General features: G+C 37.5%; 1 protein-coding gene across 4 annotated transcripts in view; it reads right to left on the bottom strand.

Annotated features, from left to right (window-relative positions):
• Nucleotides 1-21,229, bottom strand: part of ADGRB3 (adhesion G protein-coupled receptor B3) — a 1,107,867-nt gene that overhangs the window by 8,810 nt on the left and 1,077,828 nt on the right. For all 4 annotated transcript variants that reach the window (XM_089681322.1, XM_089681321.1, XM_089681323.1 and 1 more), the window contains one exon: nt 11,235-11,270. In XM_089681322.1, the coding sequence (XP_089537448.1) occupies nt 11,235-11,270 (36 nt within the window). The remainder of the gene's footprint in view (nt 1-11,234; nt 11,271-21,229) is intronic.

The raw sequence follows: 21,229 nt of genomic DNA, 5'->3' as shown, positions 1-21,229 counted from the left end.
TAAGTTGACATTAAAAGCAACCGGAAAGGTGAATGGGGCTTAATTTAAAGGTATTTTACTGACTATTAAGAAGACATAAGTAGTTAAATGTCCCTATTCCTGGCATAGTTGCAATTTAATGCCAATTTTGTATCACCAATGTTTGGGAAACTAAAACGCTGTCCAAAGGACCCCTTCATAATGTACTATGTGCAAAGTTGGTATTTCAGTAGGCAATAAGGTTTCAATTACTTTTTTTTGTTGTTATTGTTGTAAAATAAAAATGACTTTAGAATGGGTAAGGAAATGAAACTCATGTGGCACTGAAGCATAATGCAATTAATAGTATTGATAGCACTATTTTAAACACCTTAATAAATTGTTAGAAATTTCAACCTGGAAATTGTGGTGAAAGATTATTTAGTTTTTCTATTTCACCCATTGATAAATATGTCTCCTAGTAGTTAGAAGAAGGGAGAAGAAACATTTAACATTAAGCAAATATTTGTGAGCAGGTACAGGATATATCTTTGGAGAGTAAAGAGCTTAGAAATGATACTCCTGTAAAACAGAAGTATTTAGGAGGCATTGCCTAAAACTAAAACTATAGTAGTACCCCAGGAATTTTATAGTTTCCTAAGACAATATATTGACTCATGTTTTTAAAAGAATATATAAAATTAAATGCATGTTTCTGTTAGTGTACATTGTTGTAAGTTTGATCCAAAAAAATCAAAATTTAGCAGACTTGACTTGGATTTGTTGCTCATATGTAAAACAGGTTTGTAGATTTTACATGTATGCTGAACATATTACCGTTGCAATTTTTGATGTTGTATTCTTCAGGAGCTAATTTCCGAATGACATGTCAAAGAAAAACTTCAAAAATTCCAAATTTAATTTCCTTTCTGGAATCCATTTAAACTGAACACTGTTCAGAGACTTGAAAGTGTTTTAGGAGTTTTGAAGATACATTTGTGACTTCTCACAAATACATTGCTTTGTGTAGAGACAATTCAAAAGAAAACATTCCTTATTATGCATTTAGTTTACCATTCAAATACAGCTACACAGAGTCACATTAAATATCATCATCAAAAACTTCACCATCAACAAAATAAATGATGAATATATATTTTAAGGGTTATTTAATAGGATTTTATTTTTATAGGGGATACAGTATTTTCAGGACAGACCCAATCCATTTATTGGCTATAGGTCTAATCTAATTTTTTTTTTTTTTGCTCTGTTTTGTTAAAACATTCTCTGATTTACAGATGGAACCACTCGTCCTGACTATTTTGTCTCCAAGCTTACTTTACTCCCTCAGTATCTACCTCTCCATACATGCTCTTCAATTTTTCAAGTTGTTTCATTTTTCACATATTAGACTTTATTCTCACTCCTTTACACAATGATCAAAATCTTTATTTCTGTCATTAGACTGCAATTGTTGAATTTCATTGGACTGAAAATAACTGCCACGTTTTTGAAAAAAATAAATACTTAGGCTTGTGTCACATCTTGGTAAACTGAGCCTTTGTCTTACTATCTAATTCTTTAGACTTTCTGCTTGTCTATTTGAGAAATCTTTCAAAAGGCACATATGTATAGTATGTTAGTCCCTTTCACCATTATACACAATGTAGATCTCATATACTTTAAACAATCAATCAGGAAAGACTTGGAGTAGGATTGCACTGCCTACAGAGAAAAAACAATTTTTGTCTCTGCGGATAGTAGTTGCAGATGCCAGCAACGGTGGTGCAGTGCCCTAAATTTTCACAATGCATGACACTGTTTCCCCCCATTTTGTTTCAAAACTTTAATGGTGTACCACAAAGTGACGTTTCATTCATTTCTTACCCATCACCCATGAAAATACAGAGTTGCAAAAAACCCTGTGGAGAGGTGTTTAAAAAAATGTAGCCCTGTTGTATTTTTCCACACCCCTCTGCAGTTGACAGCTGTGAGGAAATGCGAACATAGCACACAGAAATTCATTGTTATTCAGAATAACACAGCTCTCCAGTGAAGTGTGAACTGATCCTTAATGGATGAACTGCTCCAATTGCCTGTGTTCACATATCTACCCTTTGCATAGTTAACAACTCTTCAGCCCAGCCAAAGGACTGGTCATTAGAAGAAGAAAATAATCATAGACAAGTAACATGTTTGGGTGTGTAAAGTTTGGAGTACTGGACACCTAAAATGAAATCAGATATCATGGAATTATAACTGTCAAAAAAAGAAACAGATGGGTAAAAACCCACCAAGTGAACTCGGCGTCCAAACAGAGCAGAACACCACAAGGTGATTGCTGTCTCAAGATGTTTTTTTTTTAAATTTACATATTACCTAAATAAGCTAATCATATGCTAACCATGCAGCACTATAATTTTTGTATGCTTCCTTGGTGGCCTCACGGTTGCTAATTAGTCAAAATCAGCAACTTAAAATGCAATATTTGTGGTGTTTTAAATATCCTAAATTAAATGATAAACTAAAATTTGTAAGTTGCTTGGGAAAGCATCAGTTTCAGGTTCAAAGCCCAGTGTTATGGACATTTGTAGACAACATTAGAAAGGCATTTAGGACATGCATGATTGAATAGCATAATTATTCTAAAAAGTGTCCATTGTGCTTACAGAAAGCTGCCAAAGGAAACATTTGGGCTGGCCTTATTTTTAAGGTTTTTTTTTGTTAGGTTTACTAAATGGACTGTGGAAGAATGGGTTCAACAAGTATTTAATTGAACCAATTAAGCAATCAGCAGTGTTTGTGTTCTGCTGTCACAGATGAGTGAAACAGTCAAACTGAGAGGCGATTCTGAATCACTTAATTAGCTTAATTGAACACCTTGTGGATTGAAACTAAAATGCAAGCACTGCTATTATGATGTATCTAAATACAGTCACACTCTTTATATAAAAAATACGATTTTTTTCTGGAAATCATGGGCTCAGATAAGAGAAGAAATATGTTATGGGTTAAACAATTACTACCTCTTTCTAGGCAAATCATGCATTTGTTTTCTAAGCTGCTTAAGATTCGTTACATATTTAGGACCTAACCCATTATTACTGAAGTCTAAAGAACTCCAAAGTAAAACTTTGACTTTTGTGCCAAATCCTTTAGCCATATTTTAAAATGTATTAAAGTGATAGTAAATGCTCTCTTTATAACCTAAAATGAAAAAAAAAAGATGTTACCTAATTTTCTGTGGTCCTCTGCTGGCACTGTCTGCTCATCCTCTCCTGATTTTTTCTCCCATAGTAAGTCATGTACTATAGGAGCTCATGTGCAGGCCCTCAAGCTAGGCTGTGTGAATCCATAGACATGGCTCGGCCATGCCCCTGCTCTCTACTCATTGCATTTCAGTCTGTCCTGTGATAGCAGGGAGAGAGACCAACGCTGCTGAAGATGGGCAGAGCACTGGACCAAGTGAGGACCCAGGTAAGTTTTTAGGAAAGGGGGAAGACACAAGTGGACAGTTTATCACCTTAATGCAGGTCATGCATTAGGGTAAAAAAACCTTTTAACTTTAGAACCCCCTTAGTGCTAACTCCAGGCAAACAGCTAGAAATGCATATATAAGAGCTAGCTAGAAGATGTGTATTTCTCTTCATCCAGTTCTGATATTTACAGCTCTGTGGCAGGTAGCACAGCCAGTCTATTGACCTAATGTTTCTTTAGTGAAATTTAGATCTTCTCTCTCTTCCTCGAGTCTGTGATTGGAGAGTAAAAGAATAGAAGGAATAGCAGCATGTTACTTTTCAGTATATTTTGCTGATTGCTCCTAATTTTGCACCCCTCAATTACCCAACTATTCAAATATTTCTACTGTACAGTGGATTACAAGAAGCTATTATTAAAACATAATTAAAGTAATTATATTGGTATATTTAAAAAGTGCTTTAAAGCAAGCCCTCTCTCACCTCTCTAGCTGCTTGCAATGTAATCAATTGTTGATTGTGTATGATCTGGGCACAGGTTAACTTTATCCACCTGAGTCTCAAATTACTTTTTAAAATGGCACCAATGATTTGTCCCTGAAATATTTTAAATTAGTGTCCCCCACCAGCACCGGAGTAACAGCGAAGGTCCAGCACTAAGCCCAGGAGATGAAATGATCAGCACTTAGCCATCTAATGCTTGTACAGATCACTCTATAAGAGTGTAGGATAGAAGCAAACACAATGCCTCTGCATTGTTCTTACATGGGAAGTAAATTTACATAGCTTGTTATGGTAATTCCTGTCAGCATGGACTCCCAGGCAGAGCTATTGTAGTTCCCTCCAGTCTCTCCCTCCAGAGACAGATCACTTTTATAGCAATATACTACTGACTGATTGCAGACAGCAATAAACCACTATTAGAAGTGATCTTTATGACTCAATATCAGATGGTCCCTTTAAACTATACATGTGCAGAATGGAAAAATTTGTTTTGTTTCGGATAAATCGCTATGTTACTAATTTCATTTTGTGGGTTTGTTTTGGAATTTTAGTTTAGTTTTGTTTCATTTACCTTATTAATTTTCTAACAAATTGCACATTTTCTGAATGATTCGAATTCAAATTGGTTGAAAATTTATCAACTCATCTGAATTCTGTGTGAAGAATATCTGGTTGTTAACCACTTCCAGACCGGACACTTTTACCCCCTTCCTGACCAGGGCAATTTTCAGCTTTTAGCACTATCACACTTTGAATGACAATTGCGCGGTCATGCAACACTGTACCCAAATGAATTTTTTACCATTTTTTTGAGATAGATAAAGCTTTATTTTGGTGGTATTTATTCACCACTGGGATTTGTATTTTTTTTGCTATGTAAATGAAATGTCCAAAAATTTTGAAAAAAAGTGTTTTTTTTATTAAATTTTGCAAATCAATAATATTTCATCATAAATCTTAGCCAAAATTTATTCCGTTATCTTTTTAGTAAAAAATAAAATACAAATTAGTTTATAAGCAAAAATTATAATTTTTAAACATTTTTTTTTACATTTTTATTTTATTTTTTTATATTATTATTTTTTATTTTTATTTTTATTTTTTACATACTGTCACCCTAGCAGTACAGTGTCACCATGGTGACACTGTACTACTTGTGAGGGGTGATGAAGATTTTTTTTTTTTTTTTACACTGATTGCTTTTACACCCATATAGGATGTAAAAGCAATCATTTCTCTTTCTCTCTGTGTGCATTCATGCACTCATTGAGAAGAACTGAGTGAGCTGTGATTGGTCACATCCTGTCACATGGTACAAGGCTTTTGTGAATAGCCTTGTACCATGTGACCTCTGTGATCATTCACAGATTTCACACGTAGTAAGCAATGATGTCACAAGTGACATCTTGCTTACTACTTTGCATGTGATCACTGATTGGCCAATCAGTGATCACATGATCGGGACCTCGTACAGAGGTCCCATCCGACGATCGGTGTTTCACTGTGTCCGGAGGACACGGCGGGCAACGGATCGCGGTGCTGCGCGCTCCCAGGGAGCGCGCACAAGCAGGGTGCGGGGAGGCCGTTTATTGACGGCCACCCGACCCTGCAGTGCCACCGTCCGGCCGTTTATATACAACGGCCGGTCGGGAAGTGGTTAAGGAAAGGTCCGGGAAGCCAGCCACCACATCCTTAAAAATTGATGGTTTCCCCACTGACAGCTGAATGTAAAAAAAAAAGAATTGCCAGGCCCTTCGGGTCTTGTATGGGTTTAAAGGATAACCCCACGTAAAAGTTTAAAACTGGGGTGGGGTCCCCCCAAAATCCATACCAACCCCTTATCCAAGCATGCAGCCTGGCAAGTCAGGAAAGGGGGGGATGAGCGAGCACCCCCCTCCTGAACCATACCAAGCCACATGCCCTCAACATGGGGGGTGCTTTGGGGTAGAGGGGCTCCCTCTAAAGCACCTTGTTCCCTTGTTGATGGGGACAAGGGCTCTTCCCCACAACCTTGGGCGGTGGTTGTGGGGGTCTGTGGGCGGGGGGCTTAATGGAATCTGGAAGACCCTTTTAACAAGGGGGCCCCCAGATCCCAGCCTCCGATGTGAAAGTATATGGGGTACATGGTACCCCCACTCATTCATCAAAAACAGTGTAATAAGTGAGAAAAAAGTTCTTTATTAAAAAAGATCAAAAAACAAAAAAGGAATACTGAAATAAAAAGAAGTAGTCTTCTGTTGCACAGCTACATGGTTCTTATCCTAATGTTATGCTAGCAATTTCTGCAAACTGTTTATTCCCAAGTGCACTGCAATGTACCGTAGAAAAAAGCTTAAGGCTCTTACCTTCGTTACAGTGTGCATTGTGGTGCATTGCACTGTTCACTTTTTTTAATGAACTTTGCTGAAACTGCACACAGTAACATTTCATAAAGTTCTATTGGCTGGCATGCGGTGCTGCGCTTGAAAAAAATACTGCATACAATACTTTTTCTGCACAAACCACTGCAATGCAGTGGTGTGAACCAGACACACTAGAGACAAGGCATTTTGCCTTGTCTTGTGATGGGGGTGCTTTGCAACTGTGTTGCAATAGCTGCCCAATGCAGTCCCACCAGACCTGGTGTGAATGTACCCTTAACATTACCATTCTGCTACATTACATAAAAGTCACAGTAATGTGATACTGTCAAATTTTATTCAGCAGGCTTTGTTGATTATATTTTGTGGTAAATATATTGGAGTGAACAAATTATAAAAAAATATATTTCCAATAAAAACCAAGGAAATAAAAAATATGTATCCAAATTTGTTACCAAATAAAGCCCTATCTGTCCTGAAAAAAATGTACAATATGCTAGGGTAAACTACAAACACTAAAAAGGTATAATGTGTGAAACCAAGACATCACCAACATGAAATGTAAGCTCTGGGAGCTAAGAGGATTTGGATGGGAGAACCTGGAAAAGCCATATGTAAAAGTGATCCAGTGGCTGTATAGCTGCTTGGCTTACTTTTACTTTGAAGGAAATCACTGGCCCTAAAAATTGATACCTTATTAACTGCTGCAGCTGCAGCAATGACTGAAGTATTGCTAATGCTTACAGAAATTACTACCAAATATATATTATTCTGCTAGTAAACATTTACTAGTAAAATGAGTGAAAAAAAAAATTCTATCAAATCTATCCCCCCAGAACCAGTTATATCATTGTTGGTTGCTGGCATCTTGTCCGTGGTACAACGCAAATTTGATTTAGTCTGCCTGGAGCATCCCGTCGAGTTGTCTTTGCTTAATGCAGTGTGATGGAATCAACAGGTGCCAGTATCAGCAGGTCCCACTAAAAAGGTATTGATGATATAGCAGCATAAGTGGATGGCATACTGATTTGTACCACCTTCCTCTAATTTGGAAAAGATGTCAGGGTTACTCATAATATTCAAGAATATTATTCCCTTCCATTACATGGTGGTACTCAGCAATGTTGATTGCATTCATTGATTAAAATATGGAGTCCCTTGGCCTTAGTGCTCACAGATCTTAAAACACTTATTAACACACTTATTAAAACACTTAGTCAAACCTCATCTAGAATATGCAGTTCAGTTTTGGGCACCAATTCACAAAAGAACATTGGGGAACTGGAGAAAGTACAGAGAAGGACAACCACTCTGATAACGGGCATGGAGGAGTTCAGCTATGAGGAAAGATTAGAGGAACTGAATTTATTCTCTCATGAGAAGAGGAGATTAAGGCGGGATAGGATCAACATGTATAAATACATCAGTGAATCATATAGTGAACTCAGTGTAGAGCTATTCACCCTGAGGTCATCACAGAGGACAAGGGGGCACTCTTTACGTCTGGAGGAAAACAAATTTAATCTCCAAAATATGGAAAGGTTTCTTCATAGTAAGAGCTGTGAAATTGTGGAATAGACTCCCTCAAGAGTTGGTTCTGGCTAGCTCAGTGGATTGCTTTAAAAAAGTCCTGGATTCTTTCTTGGATACACAGATTATAACTGGATACTAACATTTATAGGTAAAGTTGATCCAGTGAATATCCGATTGCCTCTCGGGTGATCAGAAAGGATTTTTTTCCCCTGTAGGGGCAAATTGAATCATGCTTTGCTGTTTTTTTTTCTTTCCTCTGGATCAACTGTGGGTATAGGATTATAACTTTTTTTTTGTTTGGTTGAACTGGATGGACTTTTGTCTTTTTTCAGCCAGACTAACTATGTAACTATATAATTATGCATATATAGGTCTGAACAGATTATGGGACTATTATTTTATTACATGATCTATAATATGGAATCACACTTATCTGAATGTCCTTCCTTGCATTATACAATCATGCATTTTCATGCTCTATAATTGTCATCAACAGACTATGTAACACACTTTGATGCATAAAAATGAACATTCACATCAATACATCGCACAGATGCAAGGTAGCACCATTTAAAACATTGGCAAACCTGTGTGCATGTGTTGATGTGTAATAAAACAAGTACAGTAAAACATAAATGTGAATCAGTCCTATGCTTTATATGTAATGTAAAATCTTTTGTGTAAGTCATTTGCAAAATTGCATATGCACACATTTCATACACTGTCACAATAAAAGATATATGATTTACCTAAAACAAATATTATACCTGATTTGCTTCTCATAAAAAACAATAAAAATGTAAAATTTGATTCCTAACATATAAATATATAGAGTATATATACTGTATATACACTTGATAAGTTGTATATTGGTAGAAAACAGTGCACATAATAAGTAGAATTTTAAATAGCCTCTTATTCATGGTGTACTGATCTTAATCATATATGTTGTTTACATAGTTATTTTTAACAGCAGCTCATTTTTTTAGTCTGTTTCTGAGCATTCCTAGGGTTTAACTATAAAAGAAAAATAGAGCTATTTAAATTATTCATTAGCTTGGGCTATATTATTTGTTCAAATATCTGCAGTGCAACATGCAGCACTGAAGCAAAAGAAACGTCAGACTTAGGAACCTTAGCAACAGTTGCCATAGCGAACATTCTGCTATAGAATGTACTGCAGCTCTATAAAACGATCCACAGTGATTATTCATTGTTCACTCTTGGCATTTGTGACTGTTTTTCCTCAGATATTACAGTGTGTTGTTTTCTATCTCTGCTGATTTATATCAGTTATCTTTTACAGAAATAAAAATATTTATGAGTCAATGAAAATGACTATGGAATCTGAAACACCTCTGTGTCCTAGGGGTTGGAATTAGGAGTCTTTATATTGTTCTACCCATGGCAACATGTTCTAATATTAATAAATAGATGCTTTGCTTTTAAGCATGTTTTTGTAATTTATTGCGAACCTACAAATCTTTGTCATATAAAGGCAATTGCACAATCAATTCACATAACCAGTTTCTGTGCTTAGGACTTCTTTCATATCGGTGGTGTTGCACATTAAAAAATGAAATGGGCAGTATGCTGTGGTCTAACTACATTTTCATTTTACATGTATAGTTATTTATGTCACCTACTAAATATATATATATATATATATATATATATATATATTGCTTTTAATTGCCCTGTAATGTAGATGATACAAAAAAGGAAGTAAAACACTTGATAGGTGCTACACTAATAAAGGCGTATACTATTTAAAGTGCGAAGAAACTTTCCCATGGAGTGTTCTTACCTTTTTCCCCCAGTTACCTAAGTAGGTCTAAACCACCCCCTCTTTCCTAAATCACTATATTTACCTGAATGTTGGTCCAAGACCTGCAGCATTGGTTACATCCCTCAATTGGCTTATTGACCTGACATCCATGACTTCTCATTTCAGCCCCATAAACTTCCAGGGGTCTGGTAGGACGGAAGAAGGATGGATCAGTCTACCATCCCTGTAGAAGCCCATGGGGCTGAACTGAACAGACATAGACCACAGATCAAGAAGCTGCCAGAGGGATGTAAACAATGCAATGACCTGAATATGGCTGAAAACATATGCATTGACTGTACATACCATTTCTTGCATGACCTCTTGATGCGGCACTGTCTGCAACCCTTTCTGTACTATCATCGCTTCCTAATTGCAGATAACAGCCATGCCTGTATCTAAACCCAACAGGGAAGTTCTTTGAATGCTTGCTTTCTATGATTTAGGGTGGCCACAATCAAGAAGTTATGAGCAATGTATAATTCTGATTAATTTCATTGCTCACAATAATTTACCAATTGACCTCTTAGAGAATAATAAGTGCATGCAGAAATTGAATTGCATAGTGTCACATTGGGATAAGAACTGAAGTGGGTCCCGAGGCTCCAGTGACTTTCATGTACCTGCCTATTTCCACCAATATTTCCCACCTGAACAACACCATTAGGAAGTCTGTTATCTTGTAAATACTGTATGTCATGAACATATTGGAATAGACAAACAGGAAATCTGAGTGCTAAAAGCCAACGGTTGCTAATTTAATTCATGCCAGGGATCACAAAGCAATGTTAAGGTAAGGGTTGCTTAATTTAAGACATATGTGTTTTGCTGCAGTCATATTTAAAGGAAAACTATATTAGTTCTAAGTCAACATTATTTAGTGATTGATTTATTCTTTAATGTGTGTTTAAACTATTACTGTGGCTGGTAACTTTAGTTTTAAATTGGTGAATGACATATTTACTGTTTTAGAAATATATCCCTTTTTCTTACAAATAAAAAAGTAAAAAATGATGAAGGATTCCCAGAGTACTAAGAGCTGGCTGGAGACACAGTACTCCAAATAGATTTTGTCTAAGTGAAAGAAATTCCAAAATCTGTAAAATGGCTGTATGAGCAAACCAAAAAAAGCAAAATATATAAACATGGCAAAGAAAAAACTAAATGAGCAGTGTCTAGTGTGTTGGATTGTCTCCAAAATAGCGGAGGGGTTTTGAGCACTTCATGAGCATAGATAAATATGCTGACTTTTAGTGAAAGTGTTTACATGTTTGTTTCGGGATAGTAATGTCACTATGAAGCTGAATACTTTTAACTTTTCTTCCCCTGGATCCTGTAGACAACTGACACACTGTAAAGGAAGCTTAATTTGCACATAACAGATGAGCTTTCAACTAGAAATTAGCATAGACAGCCTTGCAGCTTTACATAAGTATACAGTCCTGAGCTATTTACACATTTTATTATCAAGATAAAAAATATTCTTTTTAACATTTTTAATTGGGTATCAACATTAAAAGATAATTGAAAGTAACACAGCTGTGAAATAAGACAATATTTAATGTGTCGACTTACTTCAAAGTCAAGGTCAGAATACCGTGATTTTCTTCTCTATTGTGAAGGAAAAAAGAAATAAATAAATAATGGCATTAAAATGATGATTTACTTTTCAGCATATGCACTGCTAAAAATTTATAATACAACTATCTGAACACTTTAATGTCTGCTTCAATTTGAGAGCACTTAGCAAGGCAGAAATGCCTAATGCATGCATATTTCCTGTAAACACCAGGAATCAAAAGTATGTAAAGTGTTCTTCTTTCTCTACAGTGCCTACCTAACTTGGATTATTGGCTTAAAAAGGATAAAGAGATTTACCTAAGAAGATGATAGATTCCTGTATATTCAACTCAGACTCAGAACAAAGTTGTCAAAAATGTAATGACATCTAGCTGTACTTGTGTCATTATCTTTTTCAATTCCAAAAGTTTTTTTACAGAAAATGTTAATTCTTGTTTGTTCCTCAATGTTAATGTAATTATTCCACTTGGAGGCTTACATAATGAACGTATTTTCCATTTACTATACTATATTTCAGTTTTGGAAAAGGATAGCAATAGCTTAACCACTTTTAGCCCTTACGACATACCTGTACATCCTCAGGTGGATGTGGTACCTAAATCTCCACAGGCACTTTGTAAAAGTGATAGGGCAGCTGCAAAGCTACTCAGATTACTTTTACAGTAAGCCCATCACCAGCTGCAAATTTGATACCAGGATCATGGCTGCAGCAGGGTCTTACAGACCCCTGATCTCTCAATAAATAGTACCTGTTATAACCCATGCTATATATAGTTCATCCCTTGTGATAGCAATACAGTTAAAAAAAAAAAAGAAGCAAAAAACAGACCTCGCCGGTGTGATTGAATCACCTCTGTGGCCAATCCCTGAAGCATTTCATTCCACAGGATGTCCTCGGAGGGTTACCAGAGGTCTGGCATTGTTGTTTGTATTACATGTCTATGTTACTTCTACTCCTGTGAGTATATTATGCATAGTTTAATAAAGTGATTTTAATGTACTACATTATGGAGTTCCCTCTCCCCCTTCCTCTTGCGAGAGATTGCTCTACATATTGTTGGATGATCATTAAAGAGTTTTATCCTCCATGCTGTGAGAGATTCTGAGCCACCAGATGGGATGAACTTATTGCAAGCTTGCTCAGACCTCTCTAATGCGGGTCTTAGGCTCTGGCAAGAGGTGAATGGTAGTCTGTGAATGAGGGAAATTCTTTTTACACAAGTGGATATATTTATTACTTTTTTCACACGTGGATATCTTTGTTGTTTTTATCATCAGATTTTATTTGAGGACTTTTCATATATATTTTTGGCACAATTGTGATTTGCATGTTTTATGCGAACATAACAGTTCAACACACTAAGTGTATATATTGAACAGCAATGTGTCCCTATATTTAGGTTGTGGTCCCTTTAAGCGGTACAGTTGTAGAGACATTTTGGTACTCAGGGGTTCTCCCCATGCAGGATGAGGTGTCCTGGGTTAAACTTGGCTGGAGAGGACTGATTTCCAGTTTTCTCTGGATTGCTATTAACCCCTTCACGCCTAAGAGTAAAAACAAATCTTAAAGCCTAAGTAAAATTTTATAACTTCACCATGTGTTAGTAAAACCGTACATATCATCCCAACTACTTTGTACATCCAGGTGAATTATACCTTGTTTTTTTCAAGAAAAACTGGGCTTTCATTTGGTGGTGAATGATAAAGGATATCCCCTGATTTTTTCTTTATTATCAAAGGAAACCTGGGCCAAAACAGTAAAAAAATATATATTTTTTTAAATTTAGCTGTGTGTTTCTTGTTACTACCATAACCTACTACAAAAGAACAACCAAAGATAAATGTTACAGCTCTTGAAAATCGCAGCGATACCATATATGTGTATGTTATTTGTTGTTTGTACCCACAGTATTGTGAGGTTTTTTTTTACCTAAAACACACTAACACTGACACTAACTGACACTAATACCAATTATAAAAAAAAAAAACCTGACCTTTGACCCTGACCTTTGACCTTGTGCTTTTACTCTGACCTTGACCTAAACACTAACCCTGGCACTGAACTAGATTAAACCTTGAGCTAGGCATTTTTTCTTTATTTTTTCCTTTCTTTATTTTTTTTACAAACAGTTGTTTTGTTTTTTTTTCTCACTCTGCAAGGAGAGAGAGAGACACAATGTATCTCTCTCCTACATTCAAAGATAGAAAAAACAAGGGGGGTTGGCTTCACTGTGATAGCCAATCAGAGGCTATCACAGTGATCGTGTGACCTGGAATCGAAAGTCCCTGGTCCCGATCGTTACTCTACTCTGCCGTGCGGCGCGCTCCCAGCACAAAGACAGATATGCAATTATATGGTGCCATGAAAAAAAGCCCAGTTCTGTGAGGTTGCATATTTTTGTGATGTTGGCTCCAAGAAGTTAAGGACCCGGGATTTCAGAGATTCAAAGAGACTTGGGTGGGAAGAGTTTCCAAACCCTGACTACCAGAACTTTCCTTCCAGAAGGGATTAACCTTCCTAGCGGTCTGATTATGTCAATATTTCTGTGCTCAAAGTTGTACATTTTTTGCATGGAAATATGTCGTTTTTATATTGTAGGCCTGTAATTTTTAGGAATAACTCACTGAAATCTGTCCGAACAAGAGTCTAGTAAACATCCCGGGTATGATAAAATTTGAAACACAAAATCATAAATTATAATATAATAACTAATCATAAAATTAATAATATAATAATAATAAATTGAATTCAATAATATAATCAAACCAAAAACACTGAAATTTGAAATATAGCGCCAAGTTTGCACATCACTGAGCAAAGTCGCAAAATCGTTTTCAGTGTCTGATGACAAATTTCCCCACGAATCATTATCACTCAATTCTGCAAGTGGTTCTAATTTACTATCGCTGTTCTCTAGATGGTCTAAAACAACTTTTGACATAAAGGGATGCTTTTTGGACGCCATGGACTTTTCTCACTTTCAAGGCAGAAAGAACAGTAAAAATGCACGCAGGGCACTAGACAAAGCACTAGAGACAAAATGTATGTGAAATGGTTTGATACAGTAATGTTTTACTATGTGATTTTAGAGTATTTGGAGAATGTCACTTTTTAAAATTTTTACATTTCCGACTGGTTCCAACCCCTGTACGTCCCGATGCTCGCAGGGACCGGAACCCAGAAGACGGATGCCGGCATTGGCCGGAAGAGATGGCTGGGGATGCTGCAGGGGACATCGCGGGACCGCAGGACAAGGTAAGTGAAACGGAATCCCAAAGCAACGCTGCAGGGTAATCCCGAGTGTAGCTCGGGGTTACTGCTTTTGGTACTGAAAATTAACCCCGAGCTACACTCGGGAATACTGCCAGGGAGGTTAAGTCCCAGGTGAAGAAGGCTTGAAAGGAAGCAGAGGGAAAGCAGCACCTGTGTCAGGGAAGAAAGACCCAAAAGCTGTGTGGCAAGTGTGAACTCTCAGACAAGCTGAGACAGGGGCTGCTAACCCCCATGTGGCCTGCCTGACACCCTTACTATAGAGGAGTCTAACCCCAGTATGGGACCAAAGATTTCATTTTTTGATACCAGGATTGTTTATTGACTTAGGCTGAAGTAAGCTGTCTTTTATTTATCCTTGATTCAAATAAATGAACTGTCTTGCTTTTACCAACCTGGCTGGCGGTCATTCCAGAGCTACCCCAGATCACAATATGTAAATGTAAATGTACATGCAATGTATTGCCGCAAACATCACAGTAAGAACAATATTTTTTGCACCAGAGCTAATTTTTAACTCTAAACTGGTAACTTGCAAATGCTTTTTAAGCATTCCCAATGGTGATTTGTAGGTACCGCAGTTTGCCACTATTTCAAGGCCATGCTACATTTTAAATCTTTACTTGTTTGGTATCTAATTACTTGGCACAACATAATCTTTTATATGTTACCCACAAATTTGGTATTATATTGTGTTTGTATGCACGAAAATGTATTCAAATATATTTTTTCTGAAAATTTGTATTTGAGAAATAGCTTTGCAATTATCGTGTGACATGAAAAATTGCAATAAATAACATTTTATTCTCCAGTGCGTCTGCATTCAGAAATTATATAATGTCTTGAGGTGCTAAGTAATTTTAGCAAAAAAGTGCAGATTTTAACATGTATGTCAGAAATGTCAGAATTGACCTTGGCGGAAAGTGGCTAAATTACATTTTTGCCTATTAAAGGACAGCTGTCATGCTATACAAATGTGCAAATATATTTTAAAGTAGTACTCAGCTCTCCATTTTTTAAAAAATGTTTTAAGCCTATTAAAGTATATATAAACCCTAACTGAATGACATTTAGTTTTCTAAAGCACAGTGTATTTTTGTAGTTTTATTAAAATAAAATACTATTTTTTATTTTCTTATTGTATTATTACTTTTTATCATTTGTTGCAAATCAAGGCTACTGGTCTCCTACAGCTTCTTTTCACCATTTTCCCGTTTACATGCATACATTCCAGCATTGGCTTTATGGTGTGGACCATGTCTGAGTAACTTGTGTTGAAACAGCCACTGATAGGATCTATTAGAAGCCCATGTGACAGGATGACAATGCGGAATAATGTTTGGGCGATATGGACAGAGCAATGTCAACCTATAATTGGAGGTGGCTAATTAAGAGCTTTCATTTAAACAATACCTGGTGATCTTGCTATGAAAGTTTAAGATTCAAAAATATTTAAAATTACTTTTCAAATTACATTAACATGTTAAATCTTAAATAATATTTTAGCTATACATAGATTTACATACATGTTAATAGTGATACATAATTTGGATTCCTGTAATTAGCAAGTATATTATTTGTAGGTATAGTTTATAGTATATAGGTTATAATTTTTATTAAAATGATTGGACTGTGATTTACATAAATGAGCTGAGTACTATATTAAAATGAATGCACATAGGAACTTAACAATTTGGTTACACTTGTCTTTTCCATTGTATTTTGTCTTTGCCTAGTCTTTGTCAGGCCTAAAATATTGCATCAGGAGTATCAGAATACTGATACTGAAAATTTTACAAAATTAGAAGTCATAAATGGCTCTCCATCCATAGAAGCACCTCCCACAAAAAGGTAGAGATGCTCCATTGGGGAGGGGGTGCTATTGATGCTTTCTTATTTTGTAGAAATAAACCCACATCTAAAATGTATGTAATGTCAGTAACCACTTCAGCTCTCATACCTGTATACCCCAGACAATGTTTTACATGTCAATTAGGGAGGCTTGCAGGAAGTTTGGCAATCCTTGCAACAGTTTAGCTAGTGTGTATACAGACCCAAGGTTTCATTGAGATAGATTTCGGGGATCACTCCAGTTGTGTATTCTACTCTGCATTCTACTTGCAAGTTTGACGGAGTTGGATTCAGCAGTCCTTGCATCACTTTAACTAGAATGTATATATTTTCAGACCCAAGGTTTAATCAAGATAGATTTCGGGGATCACTCCAGATGTGCATTCTACTTTCCTAAATTGACTAATTATGATGGGATAGAAGGATAGACAGCACCTAGGAAACCTATGCTGGGGTTTGCTTTTTTCCACAGTTTACAATCTGTATGATTAGGCAGTGCAGTACAGAACTCAACATACACTGTTTCTGTTCCTGAAGACATAACAATGGCTTGGGCTTGTAATGACAGTCTTCAAAGCACATTGAAAGAAAATGAACAAGCATGCTTTTATACTTGCAAACTTACCTCTGGCTTTGCCTATCATCTTAGAATGGTATATTAAGGTATCAATAGAATAATATTTTTGAGGTTCTATTTTTTTTTTATTTTATTGTCAGGTCATGTTTTCACTAAGTGGTATACAAGCAGGTGGGTCAGGAGTCTCAGACTTGTCCAGGCCCACAAGTTCTAAGATCTGTAAACAAATTATTTAAATTTTGTAGTCAGAGTAATCACTTGAATTTAGCAAAGTCTGTATTTCACAGTAAAATGCTACTATGCTAGTAATCCATCTTGTGCCACACACCAGGGCACCAGATGACAATATTTGTTTGTCAGATCTGTGTTCATTATTTTATTTTTGATTCAACACATTATGCAGAAGGTTTGTATCATAATAACTAAATGATTTCTGCTGCATGCATTGAAAGTATAAAAGCAAATCCTGTACATGGCATTCTATTTCAGTATGCTTTATTGAAGATCGGGCAAATTCATTTATAAGGACATAGTCTGCTTTCACCCAACTTGTAGCCTTAATCATAGAGGGATTTGTGTTTATGCTATTGGAATTGAGAACAGGCGGAGGTCCTTCCGTGCACCAGCATCTCCCTATATAGATTACTTGACAACCAGGTTGAGCAGGTATGCTGTTTGCTTTTATGCATTGTAAGTAGGTATGAACAAATGCTCTGTTTGTAAAAAAAACAAGGTTTACACAGATTTATACCTGAAAGTGTAAAAATGTTCTTCAACTGTATTCTCTGTCAGTTAGATTGTAAGTTCTCAGGAGCATGGCCCTTCTAACCCTCTTGTACTGAATTGTATCGAAACTACTGTATTCCTTTATATTGTAAAGTGCTGCACAAACTGTTGGTGCTATATAACTAATAAACACTAATAATTGAGTCTAGTTGTAACATAAAATACTTATAGAAAGTTGTGTTTTATATAAATATATATATATATATATATACCGTATTTTCCGGCGTATAAGACGACTTTTTGACCCTTGAAAATCTTCTCAAAAGTCGGGGGTCGTCTTATACGCCGGTATACGGCATGCTGACACTTTTTAGGGGGGGCGGTGCGGTGCCGCTGCCGCCCCCCCCCCTTCCAACAGAAGGGAAACTAAGTACAGGGGTGGGCAGGGGCTGCTGTCTCTTACCTGGCTCCGGTCCCGCGACGATCCGGTCCAGGAAGCGCGGCTGCTCCTTCCTTCAGTTCGGCCACTGGATGTTCGCGCGGCTGCTCGGCTCCGCCTCCTCACTGGTGATTGGCCGCCAGAACTGTAGCTCAGGAAAGGCACACAGGCGGCCAATCACCGGCGAGGAGGCGGAGCCGAGCGGCCCCGCGAAAATCAAGTGAAGGTAAGTGTGCCATGCACAGGTGCTGCTGCAACCATATATGCTGGCTGCAGCAGCACCATACTGAACAGGGGTCAGCAAGTGTCATTGGTGTCAGTGGGAGGAATAGTGCCCCATCATTGCTGTCACTGATACCAATGATGGGGCATTATTCCTCCCACTGACACCAACGATGGGGCACTTTTCCTCCCCCCCACTGACACCAACGATGGGGCACTATCCCCCCCCCACCGACACCAATGATGGGGCACTATTCCACCCCCCACTGACACCAATGATGGGACACTATTCCTCCCACTGACACCAATGATGGGGCAAGATTCCTCACACTGACACCAAAGATGGGGTGCTATTCCCCCCACTGATACTAATGATGGGGCACTATTCCTCCCACTGACACCAATGATGGGGCACTATTCCTCCCACTGACACCAATGATGGGGCACTATTCCTCCCACTGACACCAATGATGGGGCACTATTCCTGCCACTGACACCAATGATGGGGCACTATTCCTCCCATTGATACCAATGATGGGGCACTATTCCTCCCACTGACACCAATGATGGGGCACTATTCCTCCCACTGACACCAATGATGGGGTGTTATTCCTCCCACTGACACCAATGATGGGGTGCTATTCCTCCCACTGACACCAATGATGGGACACTATTCCTCCCACTGACACCAATGATGGGGTGCTATTCCTCCCACTGACACCAATGATGGGACACTATTCCTCCCATTGACACCAATGATGGGGTGCTATTCCTCCCACTGACACCAATGATGGGGTGCTATTCCTCCCACTGACACCAATGATGGGGCACTATTCCTCCCACTGATACTAATGATGGGGCACGATTCTTCCCACTGGTGTGCATTGGAAGAGGGGTAGTCTTATACGGCGAGTATAGCCCAAACACTACATTTTAACAGGAAAAGTAGGGGGTCGTCTTATACGCCCAGTCGTCTTATACGCCGGAAAATATGGTATATATATTAAAAGGAAACTATTTTTATTTTTTTTTATATGTGCATATGATTGGTTTATTACAAAATGTCTTTTCAATACGTATCATAATTTTACAAATACAGTGGTACCTCAGTTACCGTAATTTTTGGTTTACGAATGAAAATCCACTGAAAATAATGCCTCGGTTTACGGGTTTTTCACTGATTTTTCTCACAATACGAAGTCGGTGTGATTTTTAAATGCAATTGCCGGCTTTTTTTTTTCTTCACTATAGTCTCTGCTGTGCTTTTCCTAGTCCTCATTCTGTACTCTGCTCTTTATGTTCTCTGTTCCACACTTCCATATTTTGTACTCTGTATTGTGCATTCCCTGCTCCACACTGCCTCATTTTGTATTTTGCTATTTATGTTCTCTATTCCATACCTCCTCATTCCATATGCTGTTCTATTATTCTCCCTATTCTACATCCCCTTGATTTGTACTCTGCACTGTGTCTTCCTTATTCAATAACACCTCATTCTGTATTCTGCTCTGCATGTTCCCTATTCCACACTACCTCATTCCATTCTCTGCACTGTACATTCCTTAGGCTCCATGTACACAGGATGTTTGGAAAACACTGCTGAACAATGGAAACTGACTGCTGGAAAACGTAAGTTAAAAAATGTCTGTTAAGCAGCGTTTGCATATTGCGTTTATGCGCGTTTATGAGTGTTTGCATTTAGAAACGTTTTTTAAAGATAACCTCAGGTGACCTTCCAAAATGCCCAAAATGCACTGAAAAACAGTAAAAAATTAACTATTTCAGACATTTTGAGAGAAATAGAGAAAGCAAAAGCAGAGAGAGCAGTATTTGTTGAGATTAGCTGTCTTTTTTTTGGTGTTTGGATGTGTTCCAGCTAATTTCTGTGCAGAAATTATTGCAGCAGTGTCTAACATATTTTCTTTCATGCAAAACCTTGAAGTATGGTGTGCTAGGTCCATTTGAGTACCGGGAAAACACTTTGCATGCATTTTTCATGATGAAAAAAGGCTAGGGACAGCATCTGGAAATAGAAGAGTTAAAAAAAAGTTCCAAAAGCAAAAGCTCATAAACGCGTTTCGCAGCACTTACACGCGTTTACAAGTGTTTGGCATTTGAAACACTGATAAAATCTACTCCGGAATGCAAGTTTGGCACCTTCTAAAAAAACGACTGTAAACTCAACTGCCTGTAAACGACTGTAAACAACATAGTGTACATGGACACATAGGAAAACATTAGGGAGAGTTCAAGGGCTGGTGAAAAAAACACAGAAAAGCTCCTGAACGTGAGTTTATCAGCTGCAGTGTACATGGAGCCTTATTCTACTCCCCTCATTATGTGCTCTGCAATGTGTGTTCCCTATTCAACATCACCTCATTCTGTATTCTGCGCTGACCATTCCCTATTTCATACCTCCTAATTTTGTACTCTATGCTGATCATTGCCTATTCTATACCACCTGTTCTCTGCACTGTGCATTCCCTATTTCATATTATGAACTACTTACCAACTACTTACCCACAATCAAATCACACCCAAAAAAGCTTCTGAAAGGTACCAGGGGCATCTCTTGGGGCCCCCTACTGACCCTGAGCCTTCGGTCAGTGCCCGAGTGCTCAAATGGTCAGTCCGCCCCTGCTTTGGACTGTATGTATGATGCTGTAATGTTGCAGGCTAAAATCATTAGGGGAGAACTCTTTTTTTTTCATCTAAAAATAAACTAAGACAGAAAAAATGTATGTTTGTTTTGTTTGTAAATCTTTAGCATTTTGAATTGGGCCCAATGTGACTTGAAACTCAAACTCATTGAGCTGCCTGTGTCCCATTTAGTCAATTTTTCTTTACTTTATGCTCTGAAAACACAATAACAATTCATAAGATATCTCTTGAAAGTGACAAAC

Source organism: Staurois parvus, unplaced genomic scaffold (assembly GCF_062004578.1).
Source record: "Staurois parvus isolate SC_StPar_1 unplaced genomic scaffold, SC_StPar_1.0 ptg000264l, whole genome shotgun sequence".
NCBI classification, from domain to species: domain Eukaryota; kingdom Metazoa; phylum Chordata; class Amphibia; order Anura; family Ranidae; genus Staurois; species Staurois parvus.
The sequence above is the reverse complement of the archived record's forward strand: the minus strand, read 5'-3'. Positions and strand labels throughout refer to the sequence as shown.